Genomic DNA, 14,014 nt, shown 5'->3' on the forward strand with positions numbered 1-14,014 from the left:
GTATTCTCAACCAAAGCCTTAAAAGGAAAAAAGATATCCAAAGAACCAATCTCTCAAAAACTATTTGAGATTTCAGGGTAGTATAAACTTATCCTAAATAAATATCTGTTACAGTACAAACCAAAATCTGTTGTAACCAGTCTAGGTGATGCATATAACTTATTATTTTTTTCTTTTAGCTGACAAGGTTAGGAAAAGCTCATGCCATGCTCTCAATTACATCATGACAGAGGCATGACCCAGATGAGTGTCTTCCTTAGGACAGAAAAGTATTTAGTCACTCAGCACCCTCACTATTTTCTGCTGCTCTGCCCCTGTCCTCCCTACAGTTTTTAACTTTAAATCACACAGAGATTTAGAGAAAAATACATCAAGGATTAATTTAATCAGGGACTAAAATATTCTCAGATTTCAAAACCTTTCTCCTCCCCATCATTGTATCTCTGACATCCTTTTAAGGGGTTTGGGACATTTAAAATCCTTTCATGTTTATAACCTACTGGCCTGCTCTGGCTGAGCCAAAAACCTGAATAGAGTGATCTGCTGACCGAACCAGGAATTCTTCCCTCCCAGGTAAATAAACAGTGCTTATACTGGTGAAAAAATATTTGAAGATGTCAGGGAAACTGAAAAGCTTTTCTTCAAACATCACTTTTCCTTTTGATCTACCTGAAATAAAGAACATATTAGTTTTGATTTAAATCAGATTTCCAAAAGCTATATAGAGTTGATAGCTAAAATATACTACCAATGAACATGAAAACCAGCCATGGAAAGTTGTATCCTAAAATACTGTGTGAAAGCAGAAGCTACCATTTTTCTGTGACAGAAAGTCTTTCTCTCAAGACCCTCAAGAGCCTTTATAGAGCTCTTTATTATGTTCTGTTTAGACACCAAGTATTTCACCTACTCCTGAATCCAGGTGCTAATGAACAGAACAACGCACTGCGTAAGAAAGTCGAAATGACTTGTGCTAAGTTATACTGAAACTGGAGGAAAACAAAATGCATTTGATAGCTTAAATCTGGCCACAGCACTGATATTCTGCCAGCATTTGTCCTGACCAAATATAAACATGAATGACTACAGTGAGAGAGCCCACAGGCTTACTTCCCTCAGGAAGGGTACTATTAACACAAATATAAGTCTTCTAGTGTGCTGATGTGTTGACTTAGTATAGAGTGGGAGTGAGACTACCGCTGCTCCTGAGTCAGAAATAGCACCACCCATTGAACTGAGTCCTTTGGTGGTGCTACTTCAAAAGGATATTGGAAAACGTTATCACGTTGATTTAGCATATGTTGTCCTTTGAGACGAGTATAATTTTAGTTACTCAGTATGCTTTTTTTGGTTTTGGCTAATAACCAGCCATGCCATTCAAGAAGTGTTTTAAAAAGGAAGCTTTAAAATCCTGTACAGAGGCACAAGCCTCTCATTCCCTCTAGCCCAGCGTTTCTGCATAAGCGGAACACCTCAGGCACTTCTTGTAAAGCAGCAAGCAATATTACAAGTTAGCAAATTAAATTCACCCATTTAAAAACCAGAAAATCCACAGTAATTTCTCTAAGGGATAAAGTCTATACAGTGTTATCTATCACTCATTCAACAATATGGCTAAATTTGCAAAGATTACACAAATCATTTAGCTTTGGGAATGACTTAAGGCCAATGTAAACAGATTACAACTTTCCCAGGCATGATGGAAGCAATTAATTATGCAGTGAACACCTCTCCTACGCTATGTTGCTCTCTGCAAAACCTAACAGATGCATCTAATTATAACTCACCTGCTGGTTTTGTGTATCTACAACTTCAAAAGACCCAACAGACAGGAAAACCATTTGATTAAAGTCATGCAGTTCCTCACAGGTAGGAAAGCAACTTTAACAAAGCCTTCGGTTCCCAGATTGTATCGATGCAAAAGGGTCACCATTGGCAAGGGACTCTGTGCAGCTGCATCCTCCTGTGTCCTACACCAAATTTTGCAGTTACTCCCATGGCTCTTTCCTCATTACAGAGTCTTCTGTACCAGCCACTGACATTACAGTTGAAGTGCATCTTAAATGTATACTTGTAGGCAGCAGGTCAGAAAGAAGCTCTCAGAAGGCAGTTTATGCTGAGGAGATAGACTTTGAGAGTGAGTCTTGCTCAGCATTGAGGAGGCAGTTGCAAATAGACAAGCAGCTTACAAGGAGGTCTTCAAGGTGGTGTCATCAACAGCGCAGAGCGGTAGGGAATGAAATAAAGGGCAAGGGTAGGATTACACAGGTGTTTTCAGTTAGGGGTTAGAGAGGGGATGGACAGCTACAAAAAAGACAACAGAGGAAAGGACAGCATGACTGCAAGGAGAATCAGGGAAGGAGGTGTTCTAGTAGCCAGAACAAGAGAGAGAAAAAAAAAAAAAAAAAAGACAATTTGACAGAATATCCATTTATGGAATGGAAAGTAAGGAAAAGCTGAGGTGCTTCACTGGTCAAACAGCAGCTTTCAGATTAGGGTAGGGAAACAGAAGCAGAAGAGAAATAAAGTCAAATCTAAGACCCACACCAGGTTCTAGTCACCAGTGATTATAAAAGCAAAGGTCTGGTGCCTGTTTCTCAACCTTTACTATCTCACGGTGACAACATGTCCCTGGTTGTACAGTCTTAGAATATTCTGAGATTAACAAAATCTATTTTTCTAAAATGGAAACCCACCAGGAGCGACAAATATTTTCTCAATAGGAAATAGACAATAGAAAAACTCAAATATAAGAAGTCACTGTCTTTTGTCTGTTCAATTAATTCATCTAATTTCAATTAGGCGAATCATAAAAGAAGTATGCCAGCAACTGCAATTTTAAAACCCTCCAAACCACGAAAGAAAAGTTTAAAGTAGTGTGGGTTCAAGTTGTTACTAGCCTGTTGCCAGAAAGGTGTTTATAGAAATACTTGTGCAGTCAGTTTTGTAAGTTTCTTGTATGGTATCATTCTCACCATCACTTCACATCCTACTCTGAGATGATTCAGTTCTTCTGAATGTGGGATGTGGCCTACAGGGCAGATTAAATTGCACAGTCATGAGTCATAAGAACGGTCCACTATAAATTCTCTCTACCCTCCATGTGAACTGCAGAAACCTTGGAGACAGCCAGAACAGCAGTGTTCCTCCCTGCACAAAACAAGGTACTGTAACGATTTCTGGAGATTATTTATTTCATATACTCTTGGATGGTGTTGCTTTTCTGACAAAATCATAGAAAAGAAAGGAAGCAGAGATCTGAATAGGAAATTGAAAATGCTTGGGAAAGTGATTTACTTGCACAGGCATGGTCTAGAAGGTGGATGTCTTATACAAGAAGAGCAATTTATTGTACAGAGTTCTATGATTTCTAGAGCTCACTGGCTAGCATATCTATCATAGCAAAGTAAGAACCACTATGTTTGCCTAAGCCAGCTAATCTGTTCTTGTGCTCTGTAGTTTTTAAGAACATCAGATCAGCTCCTGGTTTGCGAGTTACTCAGGACACAAACTGTCTTTAATCTAAGGCCATTTAGTCCCTGCCTAGAGCTCTCAGCTAAACCTGCAATGCAAATGACAAATAGCAACGTTTGTGGTCTACTGAATATGGAAACTTTGTCCTGCAGAAGAACTGGGAAGCTAGGATCTGGGATAGCACTGTAAGAGTTTCAGGACATTTTTGAAAGTCAAAATGGGAATTCAGGATGCTTAGCATGCAAAACTCAGGGCAATGCTTGCCCAAGCACTGGCAGAAATATTTTGTCCTAAGGAATATCCTAAAGGAATAGTTTGACTGTTACCGTTAAGAGTATTTGTTCGCTACAATTATGAGCATCAAAAGGCTCTTGCAGAAATTGAAGCATAAAAGATGCCATAAAAGACACCATAAAAGACAGTCTCTCAGAACCCTCTAGCCCAGGCACTGGTAAGAAACACTACCAACTGTCACTCCAAGGTGCTGTAAATGACAGTGCAATAACTATTCTGATGAACAAACACAAAACAAGGTTGGAGGCTGCTTTTCCCCCAACCTAAATGACAGCTAGTGTCATCAGTGAAACAGGACGTGCTAAACCTTGTCTGACTTTATAATGGTTAATCCTCCTCATTCTTAATATAGATAAATACCTTTAGAAACCCTTTAAATCACAAAAGAACATTCAAAAAACAAAGAGAAACTTGCAGGCACATGTCAGTCATAATTAGTGGTTTGCTAATAGCATCTTTTCTCCCTTTCTGTGCAGGTTCAGCACAATGGAAGCTTTGAATAATGCAAACACAAGCTTTGCTCTTGAGTTTTTCAAACAGGAGTGTCAAGAAGATGGTGACAAGAATATTTTGTTCTCCCCTTTGAGTATTTCATCAGCCCTGGCTACTGTTTATTTGGGAGCCAAAAGTAACACAGCAGATCAGATGGCAAAGGTGAGTCTGAGCTTCAAAAGGTAGCTGTCTGAAGGGGTTGTCTCTTGGAATAACTTCCTCTATGGAAGAAATTTATTGTGATGGAACAGAGGAAAGCCATAAGCAGAAAAATTAATCAAAACTCTACACACATGTATGATAGCTCCCATCTCATCCATGATGTGCACTGCAATGAATGGACCAGTTCTCCACTTATGCAGGTCAAAAAAATAGTCTACTCTAGCCTCTGGAAACAGGCCCTCAAAAAATGAAAGAAGTGGCACTGGTGACATTGTTTCCTTTTAAATCTCACCAGTAGAAATAAGGGATCTGTATCCCAAAGATCAGTAACTCAGATGAGTACTCAGCAGAGAATGGGACGCCTGGATTCTCGTTCTACTTTGCCACAGACAATTCCCATCTCATGCCTCGCCTGTTTGGAAGTGACCTCACACAAAAAGACTCTCTTCTATAGGTATTCTAAGTTTTGCACTTTGCTAAACATAAATCCACTTCCACCAGATCAGAAAAGAAACATGGTGAGACTAAAAGCCTTACTTTGGGGTATGTATTTTACAGCCAAAATCTGTAATCTGCTGAAATTCCGAAGTCATATTTGTGCAAAGTTCATAGCTTCAACAGGTGGCTGTGGGAACAATCTCAGTGCAGTTATCTAGCTCCTATCTTAGGAGGTGAGGCTTGTGAGTTTGTATCTGCTAAAGCAGAAGTTGTCCAACCTGCTAAGGCAGATCTAACTTCTGATTTACAGGACAGAAGAGGGCTGATAGGGTAACAGAGAAAGGAGTGATCTTCTGTTAAGAAGAAGGGAAAACAAACAAAAAAGAGGGCATAGCTCTTCCAAACAAATGTTCCAAGGCTGGATGCACCCCTTTGTAGCCTGGGTAAAGTGTACCTGCTCAGAACAAGGGATTTAAGGCATGAAACTGTCTGCACTATTTTTCACGCCTTCTGACACATAGCAGCACTACATTTAGACTTGTGCTTTGGTAGCCTCCACTAGGAGATAATTGGCTCTTCCCAGGTATTTGTTGGTCAGCCCAGGGCATTCCTACCTAGAGGAATCTACCTGCAGCTCAGAGGAGGTAGATTCCTCTAGATAGGTCAGGTACATGAAAGTTTTGCCCTGCAGCCTTAAGTGCGTGCTTAGTGTGCACAAGTCATTTTGTACACATGGACCTTGAGACCCAACCAAAGATTTCATATTCAGTCAGGACTGGACACAAGAATGAAATCTGAGTTCGACTTTCTTCATCATCAGTCCCATGACATCACTGAAAGATTTTACTGCAATGGCAAATTTTCTATCATTGCATTTATTATTGCTTTTTCCACTATAGGTACTTCACTTCAACAAAGTTGAAGGAGCCAGGAATGTCACCTCAACCATAAAAATGCAAGTCTTTTCCAGAACAGAAGAGCGTCTAGCAAACCAATGTACTTGTTTCCAGAAGGTATCTCATCAAGTCTAGTGATCAAACTATGGGCATGGTCACATCTTCTCTTGCTTGTATTTTCCTTCCACATTTGCATTTGCATGTTTGCCTTCCTCAGACGTAGTGTACACAATTAATTGGTACAGCATCCTGTGATACCTTCACCTAATGCAATACTTACTACCCCTTTTTAGGCAGAATTGCAAAAACTAACCTCAAATTTGCAAAATTTAAAATTTAATGTTGCCATTCTCTGTCAATAGGTCTCCTGATCTTTTTCCTTTAGCTCTGAGGAGAGATTTCTTTCTCAAATTATTACTGTTCAATAGCTAGCTATTTAGCAACAACACGTTCTTTGAACAGGCATGGTTCCTACCTCAGAGAACTAATCACAAGAACAGAGCTGCCCTTCCACACGTTTGACTGCAGCGTCAAGGCAACAGAAAACAGAACATTAACTTTGCCAGGCTACCTGTGCTTAATATGTTTAAGAAATTAGTCTCCATTTCAGCTGAATAGTTAACAAAATAAATCGACATGGAATTTCCCAAGATAGACCAGTTGCTTGTAATAAGCCTTAGTGAAATGTAAATCATATTCCTGAGATACTTCTTTGGCATACTGGCAGGCATCTTGTACCAAAGTGCACACAATTTAACATAGCAGAAAATTATGGAAAAGAAAGTGTAATCCCTCTGAGTCAGTAAAGGCTGTTTTTCCTCATGGACAATTCAGCCACGGTGAAGTCAAGCTCTTCTCCCTGTTTTTTCCTGTCATCCTTCTTTGTGGGAGTGAGCCATTTCCCTGCAGTCTGCCCACAAAGCCCCAGTGGCTGCAAGTTCTGATGAATGGGCACTTAGATCTGCATCCTACAGCCAAACCCCTTGGTGGGAAGATTTATTTTAGGGGCTTTGTCAACAACCCATTTACACTGCATGAACAGGAGAGGGATTATTCCTCATGAGTAATGCTTGTCCAAATTGTAAGAATTACAGAATGCTGTGTGTAGGGCAAAGGGATTGTTCTAACAGTTTAGCAATGTAAGTGTCTGTTAATGCCTCTGATTCTCAAGTAATGACAAGATGAACACAGCACAGGTGCAGATTTTTAGTTTACTAATTCACAGCTTAACTTCTTTGAGCTCATTTGAGAGACCATGCCCCATTCATTTAATACTGTTACTTCGATATAAAGAATTTACTGCAATTACTGCAACATAAAAGAAAAAAAAATCACAAAATATTAAGATTAAGAGCAAAATTAAGAAATTTAGGGGCAAACTTTCCATGTAATACCCTGACTTTCATAAGTGAAAGGAGTCACACAGCCATATCTTCGTGCATTGTGTAACAATTCCAATCTGTCTCTCATTCTCTGGATATACTTAGTTTCACAATTCCACTTACAAACCCTTAAATGTTTTACACAGTGCAGGCTTTTGATGCTTGCATCTAGATATTTACAGTGTCAGTACCACCTCTGCAACTTCTAATACTTTCAAATTATTCTTTTAATAGCTGTACAGTTTAGACCACCTCTTGTGTTACAGTACAGGTAACAGATCACCTGAATAGAAATACTTGAAGCTATGTGAAGGAAAAAATTTGAAATTTTGAACTATTTTACACAACAGATGGATAACGTTGGTTTTTTTTTTCCTTTTCTTCAAGACAGAAATTGGCAAATCGGATAATATCCATACTGGGTTTAAAGCACTCAACTTTGAAATCAACCAACCCACTAAAAATTACCTCCTTAAAAGTGTGAACCAGCTATATGGAGAAAAATCATTGCCTTTCAGTAAGGTAGGTAGGCCATTTATTCAGATTATGCAGTGTCATTTAACTTTTATGATCTATATGTGACAAGATACCATAAACCATATAATTTAAAATATTTTCATTACATCTGCAAGTCATGTGGTTGTCCTTAACATAAATGTTTTCTATGAGACTTTTCCTGAGACACTGGACACTAAAATTTTAGTTTTATTTGATATGGATCTGATTTCAGAATAACTTAGATGCAGATAGGTGAGAGTGTTTTAGAACATAAATTGTGTATTTAAAATAAAAAATCATTTGTTCTTTGACAAAATGCTGTGCTTGTAGTCTAGGTAATTTTTATAATTTTCTCTCTGTTTGGCTGTAGCTATTTATTAGCACTCATATTGGCAGGCAACAAATATAAGACAGGTTTCTCTCTTGTACTGCAGGAATACTTACAGTTAGCCAAGAAATATTACAGTGCAGAGCCGCAATCAGTTGACTTTGTGGGAGCAGCAGATGAAATCAGAAGAGAGATCAATTCCAAAGTCGAACACCAGACTGAAGGTAAGCTCCAGCCCCTCCTCTCCCAATTAAAATGCTATTTCAGCATTGAAGAAAGTATCTGTATCCAAGTGGCCTAAGGCAGATAAATGATTCACCTCAGAAAGGTAAATCAGATGAGTTTTCCTAAAGTAGTCATCTACTGACAACTACTTAAAGAAATTAGGGTCCTCCATCTGAATGTGTGAGGAATGTGGCTTAGTCTTCTCTGCAAATCAAGATTATCCCAGTAAGTACATATTTGTGAACAATCTCAAGCTGGATGCATGCTATATCAACACTTAGAATTTCCCTGGCTTATATCCATAGAAACTTTGCCAACACTCACATTGAAACAGTAAAACTGCACTAACATGTAAATGTCCTATTTTCTCTAGGTAAAATTCAAAATCTGCTGCCTCCTGGATCCGTAGATTCACTCACCAGGCTGGTCTTGATAAATGCACTTTACTTCAAAGGAAACTGGGCAACAAAATTTGAAGCTGAAGCCACCAGGCAAAGGCCTTTCAAAATAAACATGGTATGGGAATATATTGTCCTATATACTACACTGCAGGTGGAAAAAACTGGAAGAGATGGGGGAGAGAAATTTCTGTCAATCTTTAAAACCATGCAGCCTGAAAATTATTTCATTTAAAGCATACAGTTTATTTTCTTCACCACACATCAACACAAAGACTACACAAACATACTAGCACCTGAGCCACAAGTAAAATTGTCAGAAGCTTACTTGAAACAAGCTTCCATTCTCCAAAGGCGGGGAAAACAAAGAGGTGAACAAAACTTCATGGGTTAGTTCTTTACATTTTCATTTTTACTTACAAATCAGAGTGGAATACAGCTTCCTACAATGGGTGTCATCTGAGACAGTTTAGATAGCCTGCCTAGGCTACTAGACTACTGCCTCCAAGTGTCTTTCCAGAAGACCAGAGGCCCTCTGCAGATCCTGTGTCCTACCACTTGGAGCCATAAAGATGTCTCCACACACTGTCAGTTTGTACAGTAAATACAACAAACATCCACTCTGCTACTTTAACTCAGTCCTTTACTGTTTAGTCAGAGCACAAATGTCAAACATTTAATTTGATTTGTTGCAGCATACAACTAAACCAGTGCCTATGATGTACCTGAGTGATAAGTTTAACTGGACCTACGTAGAATCAGTCCAGACTGATGTTCTTGAGCTTCCATACGTCAATAATGACCTCAGCATGTTTATCCTTCTACCAAGTGACATCACCGGCCTACAAAAGGTAACAAAACTGAGAACGTAATCTGAAAAATCAAGAATGTCATTATTTACTTTATGCATGTGCAAGGTAAAAGACCAGAGTGCAGTCATGTTTCTAGGAAGGAGGGTACTGATCAGGCTCAAGGAAAAGCAAATCCCAAACGTGGTCTAGCACTGTGAACTTGAAACTCTTGAAGCTCAGATTGGATTTCTTACTCTTGGTAGCTGGCATTTCTGTGGTTCCTAATGTTGATCAGCCTTAGAAACAAGTAACTCAAACTCTGCCAGACTGTCCCTTCTTCCAGCTGAACAAAACTGAGGACAGCTAGCCAGCCCTGATGAGATTCAATCTGTATCGATTCAGATAGATACGAATTAATTCCAAAAAAATCCCAACCAAACCACAAAGGGCATCTTCCATTGCTTTCCAGGATGTCCAGAGCTAATACATACGGACACTGCCACCTTCTGTAAGGAGACAGATCCTGCCTTTGGATAATAAACTCTAATTAAATTCTCATTCACATTAGTGGGTGGCTGTAGAAGAAAAGTTATTTTCTGTAAATTCTAAAATGTAGGGAATACAGAAATGTGAACAGACTGCTGAAAAACTACTACTACTAAAAATCAACCAGACTACTGTTACTTGACACTGATGCTTTTGTTGTAGAACTCTTTAACCCTGCTATATCCCCTGACAGTTACTGAGAACAGTTAAAATACTGCATTGACCTGCTGTAGAACAACATACTCCCTTAGCGAAAAAGATCTCCAAATTGGTCTTTCCCTACTTCTTTTCTTACACTCTTACAACAGCTTGTAAAGGTCTCCATTTAAGAGAAGAAATAGCCCTTAGGGCACAGGTTTTTGAACACATTTTAATTGTCTGATTCTCTTTTCATTAACTGCAGCTAGAAAGTGCATTGACTTTTGAAAACTTGTCTGCATGGACCAGCCCTGAACTGATGGAGAAAATGAAAATGGAAGTTTATTTGCCCAGGTTCAGATTAGAAGAGAAATACGACCTCAAATCTACTTTAAGCAGGATGGGGCTACAAGACGCCTTCATTGAAGGTCAAGCTGATTTTACAGGAATGTCAGAAAACGGTGATCTGTTTTTGTCACACGTTTTTCACAAGTGTTATCTGGAAGTCAATGAAGAAGGCACAGAGGCAGCAGCTGCCAGTTCAGCAACACTGGCATCACGAAGTCTTGGTGCTACTGTCATTTTTGTGGCAGATCACCCTTTCCTCTTCTTTATTAGGCACAACAAGACCAAAAGTATCCTCTTCTTGGGAAGATTCTCTTCCCCATAGAAACTCAACACTTACTAAACAGACTTTTACAACAACAATAAACAAACCGCACACCATGAAGAGCATCTCAATAGTCTGTGCACTTCTCAATTTTCCTGTACTGTTGACAAATCTCTCAATGTTAGAAGAGAGCACATATGGAAAATAACCTGGGATTCATGCCTTTAGCTCATTTTCCTGGCCAAAGAACCCCAAAATGCTAGCACCATGCTATAAGCACCAAACTGTGCACAGCACAACACATTTTCTGAACCAGAACTGCCACAATGAAGAACATACCAAGTTCTGATCTAAACCAGTAATTCCAAACACACTTGCTTTGGTACATAAGAAGAAAAGAATCAGGAAAAACTTATTCCTGCAAAAGGCTGTTGCATCTCCATTAGTTTCAGCTCACTAAGCTGGTCATCCCATGATGGCTGCTTTACTCACATTCTTGCCATTTTTATATCAGTTTTGTAGCCTGGCACAGCTGACAATGAAATAAACCTGCAAAATCCTCTGTGTTTCTGATGGTGCTTCTTTCTTGCATGCAAAGGGGCTAACACATGTACTTTCTAATCTCTGTCCCACAGCAGTTGGAAAATACTGGACAACACTGTAGAACTGGAAGAAAATAAAACGCATGTGCCTTGAAACCTTCTCTTTCGTAACCTTTCATGCATTCAACACTGTTGCCAGCCCAGCACTCTGCTGCTTTACTCTCATTTTGCTTTGCCACTTATTTCACTGGTTTGAGGCAAGATCAAATTGGACAATCAAGACTTTAATACTGACTCCCTAAGAGCTTTCTGGAAGATTACATGCTGTCCTGGGTTCAGCTGTAGCAGTCATTTTTCTCCTTCTTAGTAGCTGGTGCAGTGCTGTGTTTTTTACTTCAGCCTGAGAACAGTGCTGATAACACACCGATGCTTTTAGTTGTTGCTAAGTAATGCTTGCCCCGATCAAGGACAAGACACATGCTCTGCCAGTGAGGAGGGGCACGGGAAGCTGGGAGGAAGCAGAGGCACGCACCTGACCCAAACTATCCAAAGGGGTATTCCATACCACAGCACGTCATGCCCAGTATATAAACTGGGGCGAGTTACCCAGAAGGCCAGATCGCTGCTCGGGTTGGGCTGGGTATCAGTCAGTGGGTGGTGAGCAATTGTATTCTCTCCCCTTGTTATTTCCCTTTACGTTATTATTATTGGTGGTGGTAGTAGTGGTTTTGTATTATACCTTAGCTACTGGACTGTTCTTATCTCAACCTGTGGGAGTCACATTCTTTCAATTCTCCTCCCCATCCCTCTGGGAGCGGGGCGGGGTAAGAAGGAGGGGCGTGAGCGAGCAGCTGCATGGTTCTGAGTTACTGGTTGGGCTTAAACCACAACACATCCTAGAACATATTTATTCCCATCACAGCTCTTTCTCCTAAGAGAGTGTCCGAATCAGTCATGCATGCTTGCAGGGGATGCTCCTAACTCTCTGAATTCACAACACAGAGCAAAGGACTGGGTCTCTTAGAGGACTTGCACATTGCAACAGCATCTTACTAGAAACTTCTCCTCTTGGGATGGCAGGACTCCCTTTTCCTGACAGAGAACAGATTGCTGACTGGGACTGAGTCCTTTCCTTCTTCCGGCTCTGTATCCCAAATAGGAAAAAGCATACAAAAAATGTTGTGAAGCAAGTGCTTAATTCTATTCCCATACCATTTCAATAGTACTACTTCTGTCTCAGCTGCAAAACATGACACAGGATCCCTGTGTGTTCAGGTGCTATTCTTCCATGCCATGCTTCACTTACTGCAAGGGCTTCATGTTACCATGGGCAAGCCTCTCAAGCACTTCCTGATGTGCCTCAGGAATAAAGACAGGAAAGCCACAGCTGGGAGGCCAAGGAGGAACATAACCATGACAACATGCACCCAAACCAAATCATAGGCCATTAAAGACAATGGAAATGTGAATCACCTTTTCTCTTTCCTTCGACTATTTTAAGCCTGGGTGCAAAGAGGACAGAGTTAATGTCCTCTTGGTAGTGCCCGATCATTACCAAGTGGCAATGGCCACAACACTTGAAGGGTGAGTTGCACATTAGGGAACAACTTTTTCCCCAAGTGAGCAGCTCAGCACTACAGAAGGTTGCCCAGAAAGGCTCCAAGCAGGAGGTTGGCCTCTGGATGTCCCTTTTAATTAACATGCGTGATTTTCTCTGTCTTGTCAACAGCCATTCTGCTTTGCCACCTCCCTTTTTCATCCTGTCTGGCATTCTTGCACCTTGGCTAGCAAAGGGAGCTAGCTTGCTCACTCTCAGCATGCTTCTTTGGGACTTGCAGCCTACTGGCTTGGGCTTTCCCACTACCTAACCATTCATCTGACCTTTCTCCTATCCTGATTTCTTGAGGACTTACTCATCATATTAAATACTTGTTTAATTTCTGGCATTTCTTCATTGCCTTGCACAACACTGATTTCTGCCACTTTTTACAAGACTTGACCCACTCTGTTCCTGTAATCAGGCTTGCAGCAAAATGCTTAGCACACAGTACAGTTTCCTTCCCTTCCTCCATTCCCCTTCCCCTGTCACCCAGGGTCTTACAGTTGTTGCCACCGCCTTCTCCTTCTTCCACCACACAACAGTACCCTAGCTCTTTTCTGGGACTGCAGAGTGACAACTACTGCCATGTTTGCTCCCATTGTATTTTTTCACTGCATCCTTGCTCGAGCCCTCCCAGTGGGGTTGTTTTAGTCCTTGCCCTCCTTCACTACCTGCAAGTACTGTGCACTAACTCAGTGCTTTGCAGTGTTCTAACTCAGTGCTTTGCAGTGTTTCTCTCAAATGATTCCCAGCCATGGTTGCAATGAGATTTCTTCACCACATAACCGGTGGGGTGTCCATCTCTTATCCTGAATGGTCCCTCATGGCCTTGCCTCTGTCTATGCTCTTAATGATCTTCAGTCTGAATTTTGACTCCCTGTGTCTAAACCAATCATTAAGCTTGATATTTTATGCTGACATACCACATCTGAAACCCAGGAGTCACAGCTGCACAAAGCTGCAGAGGAGAATCAGGCCTAAAATACCTGCTTATATCCAGAAATGAAAACCAAGCATTCTAGTTGTGTAACCTTTTTACTAGTCATTTATTTTAAATAACAGACCAGTTATCTTCAGTTATCTCCACAATGCCAGCAGACCACTGGAATGGTCGAACTGTTCTTCTATCCTGCCAGTAGACTATCATGGTGTAACAACAGAGCTGAGATTGCAATTCCATTGTCCTTTTGAAATGTCTAA

At 40.4% G+C, this 14,014-nt stretch overlaps 1 protein-coding gene across 1 annotated transcript; it reads left to right on the forward strand.

Moving 5' to 3' along the window:
- The first annotated feature begins 3,073 nt into the window (after positions 1-3,073).
- LOC115607453 (serpin B10-like) lies at positions 3,074-11,234 on the forward strand. Its single transcript, XM_030484767.1, has 8 exons — positions 3,074-3,164; positions 4,245-4,422; positions 5,760-5,873; positions 7,526-7,660; positions 8,071-8,188; positions 8,563-8,705; positions 9,283-9,438; positions 10,328-11,234. The coding sequence occupies exons 2-8, from the start codon at positions 4,255-4,257 to the stop codon at positions 10,730-10,732; spliced, it is 1,239 nt and encodes a 412-aa protein (XP_030340627.1). The 5' UTR covers positions 3,074-3,164; positions 4,245-4,254; the 3' UTR covers positions 10,733-11,234.
- Positions 11,235-14,014: the final 2,780 nt, after the last annotated feature.

The sequence above is a fragment of the Strigops habroptila genome, chromosome 1, assembly GCF_004027225.2.
Source record: "Strigops habroptila isolate Jane chromosome 1, bStrHab1.2.pri, whole genome shotgun sequence".
In the NCBI taxonomy this organism is placed as follows: domain Eukaryota; kingdom Metazoa; phylum Chordata; class Aves; order Psittaciformes; family Psittacidae; genus Strigops; species Strigops habroptila.

What these genes read in the sequence shown, in the direction of transcription:
- LOC115607453 (XM_030484767.1), top strand. Translation starts at nt 4,255, where the DNA reads ATGGAAGCTTTGAATAATGCAAACACAAGCTTTGCTCTTGAGTTTTTC. An exon ending in CAGCAGATCAGATGGCAAAG is followed by an intron (nt 4,423 to 5,759) that starts GTGAGTCTGAGC and finishes TTTCCACTATAG; the next exon opens with GTACTTCACTTCAACAAAGT. An exon ending in GGCCTTTCAAAATAAACATG is followed by an intron (nt 8,706 to 9,282) that starts GTATGGGAATAT and finishes GATTTGTTGCAG; the next exon opens with CATACAACTAAACCAGTGCC.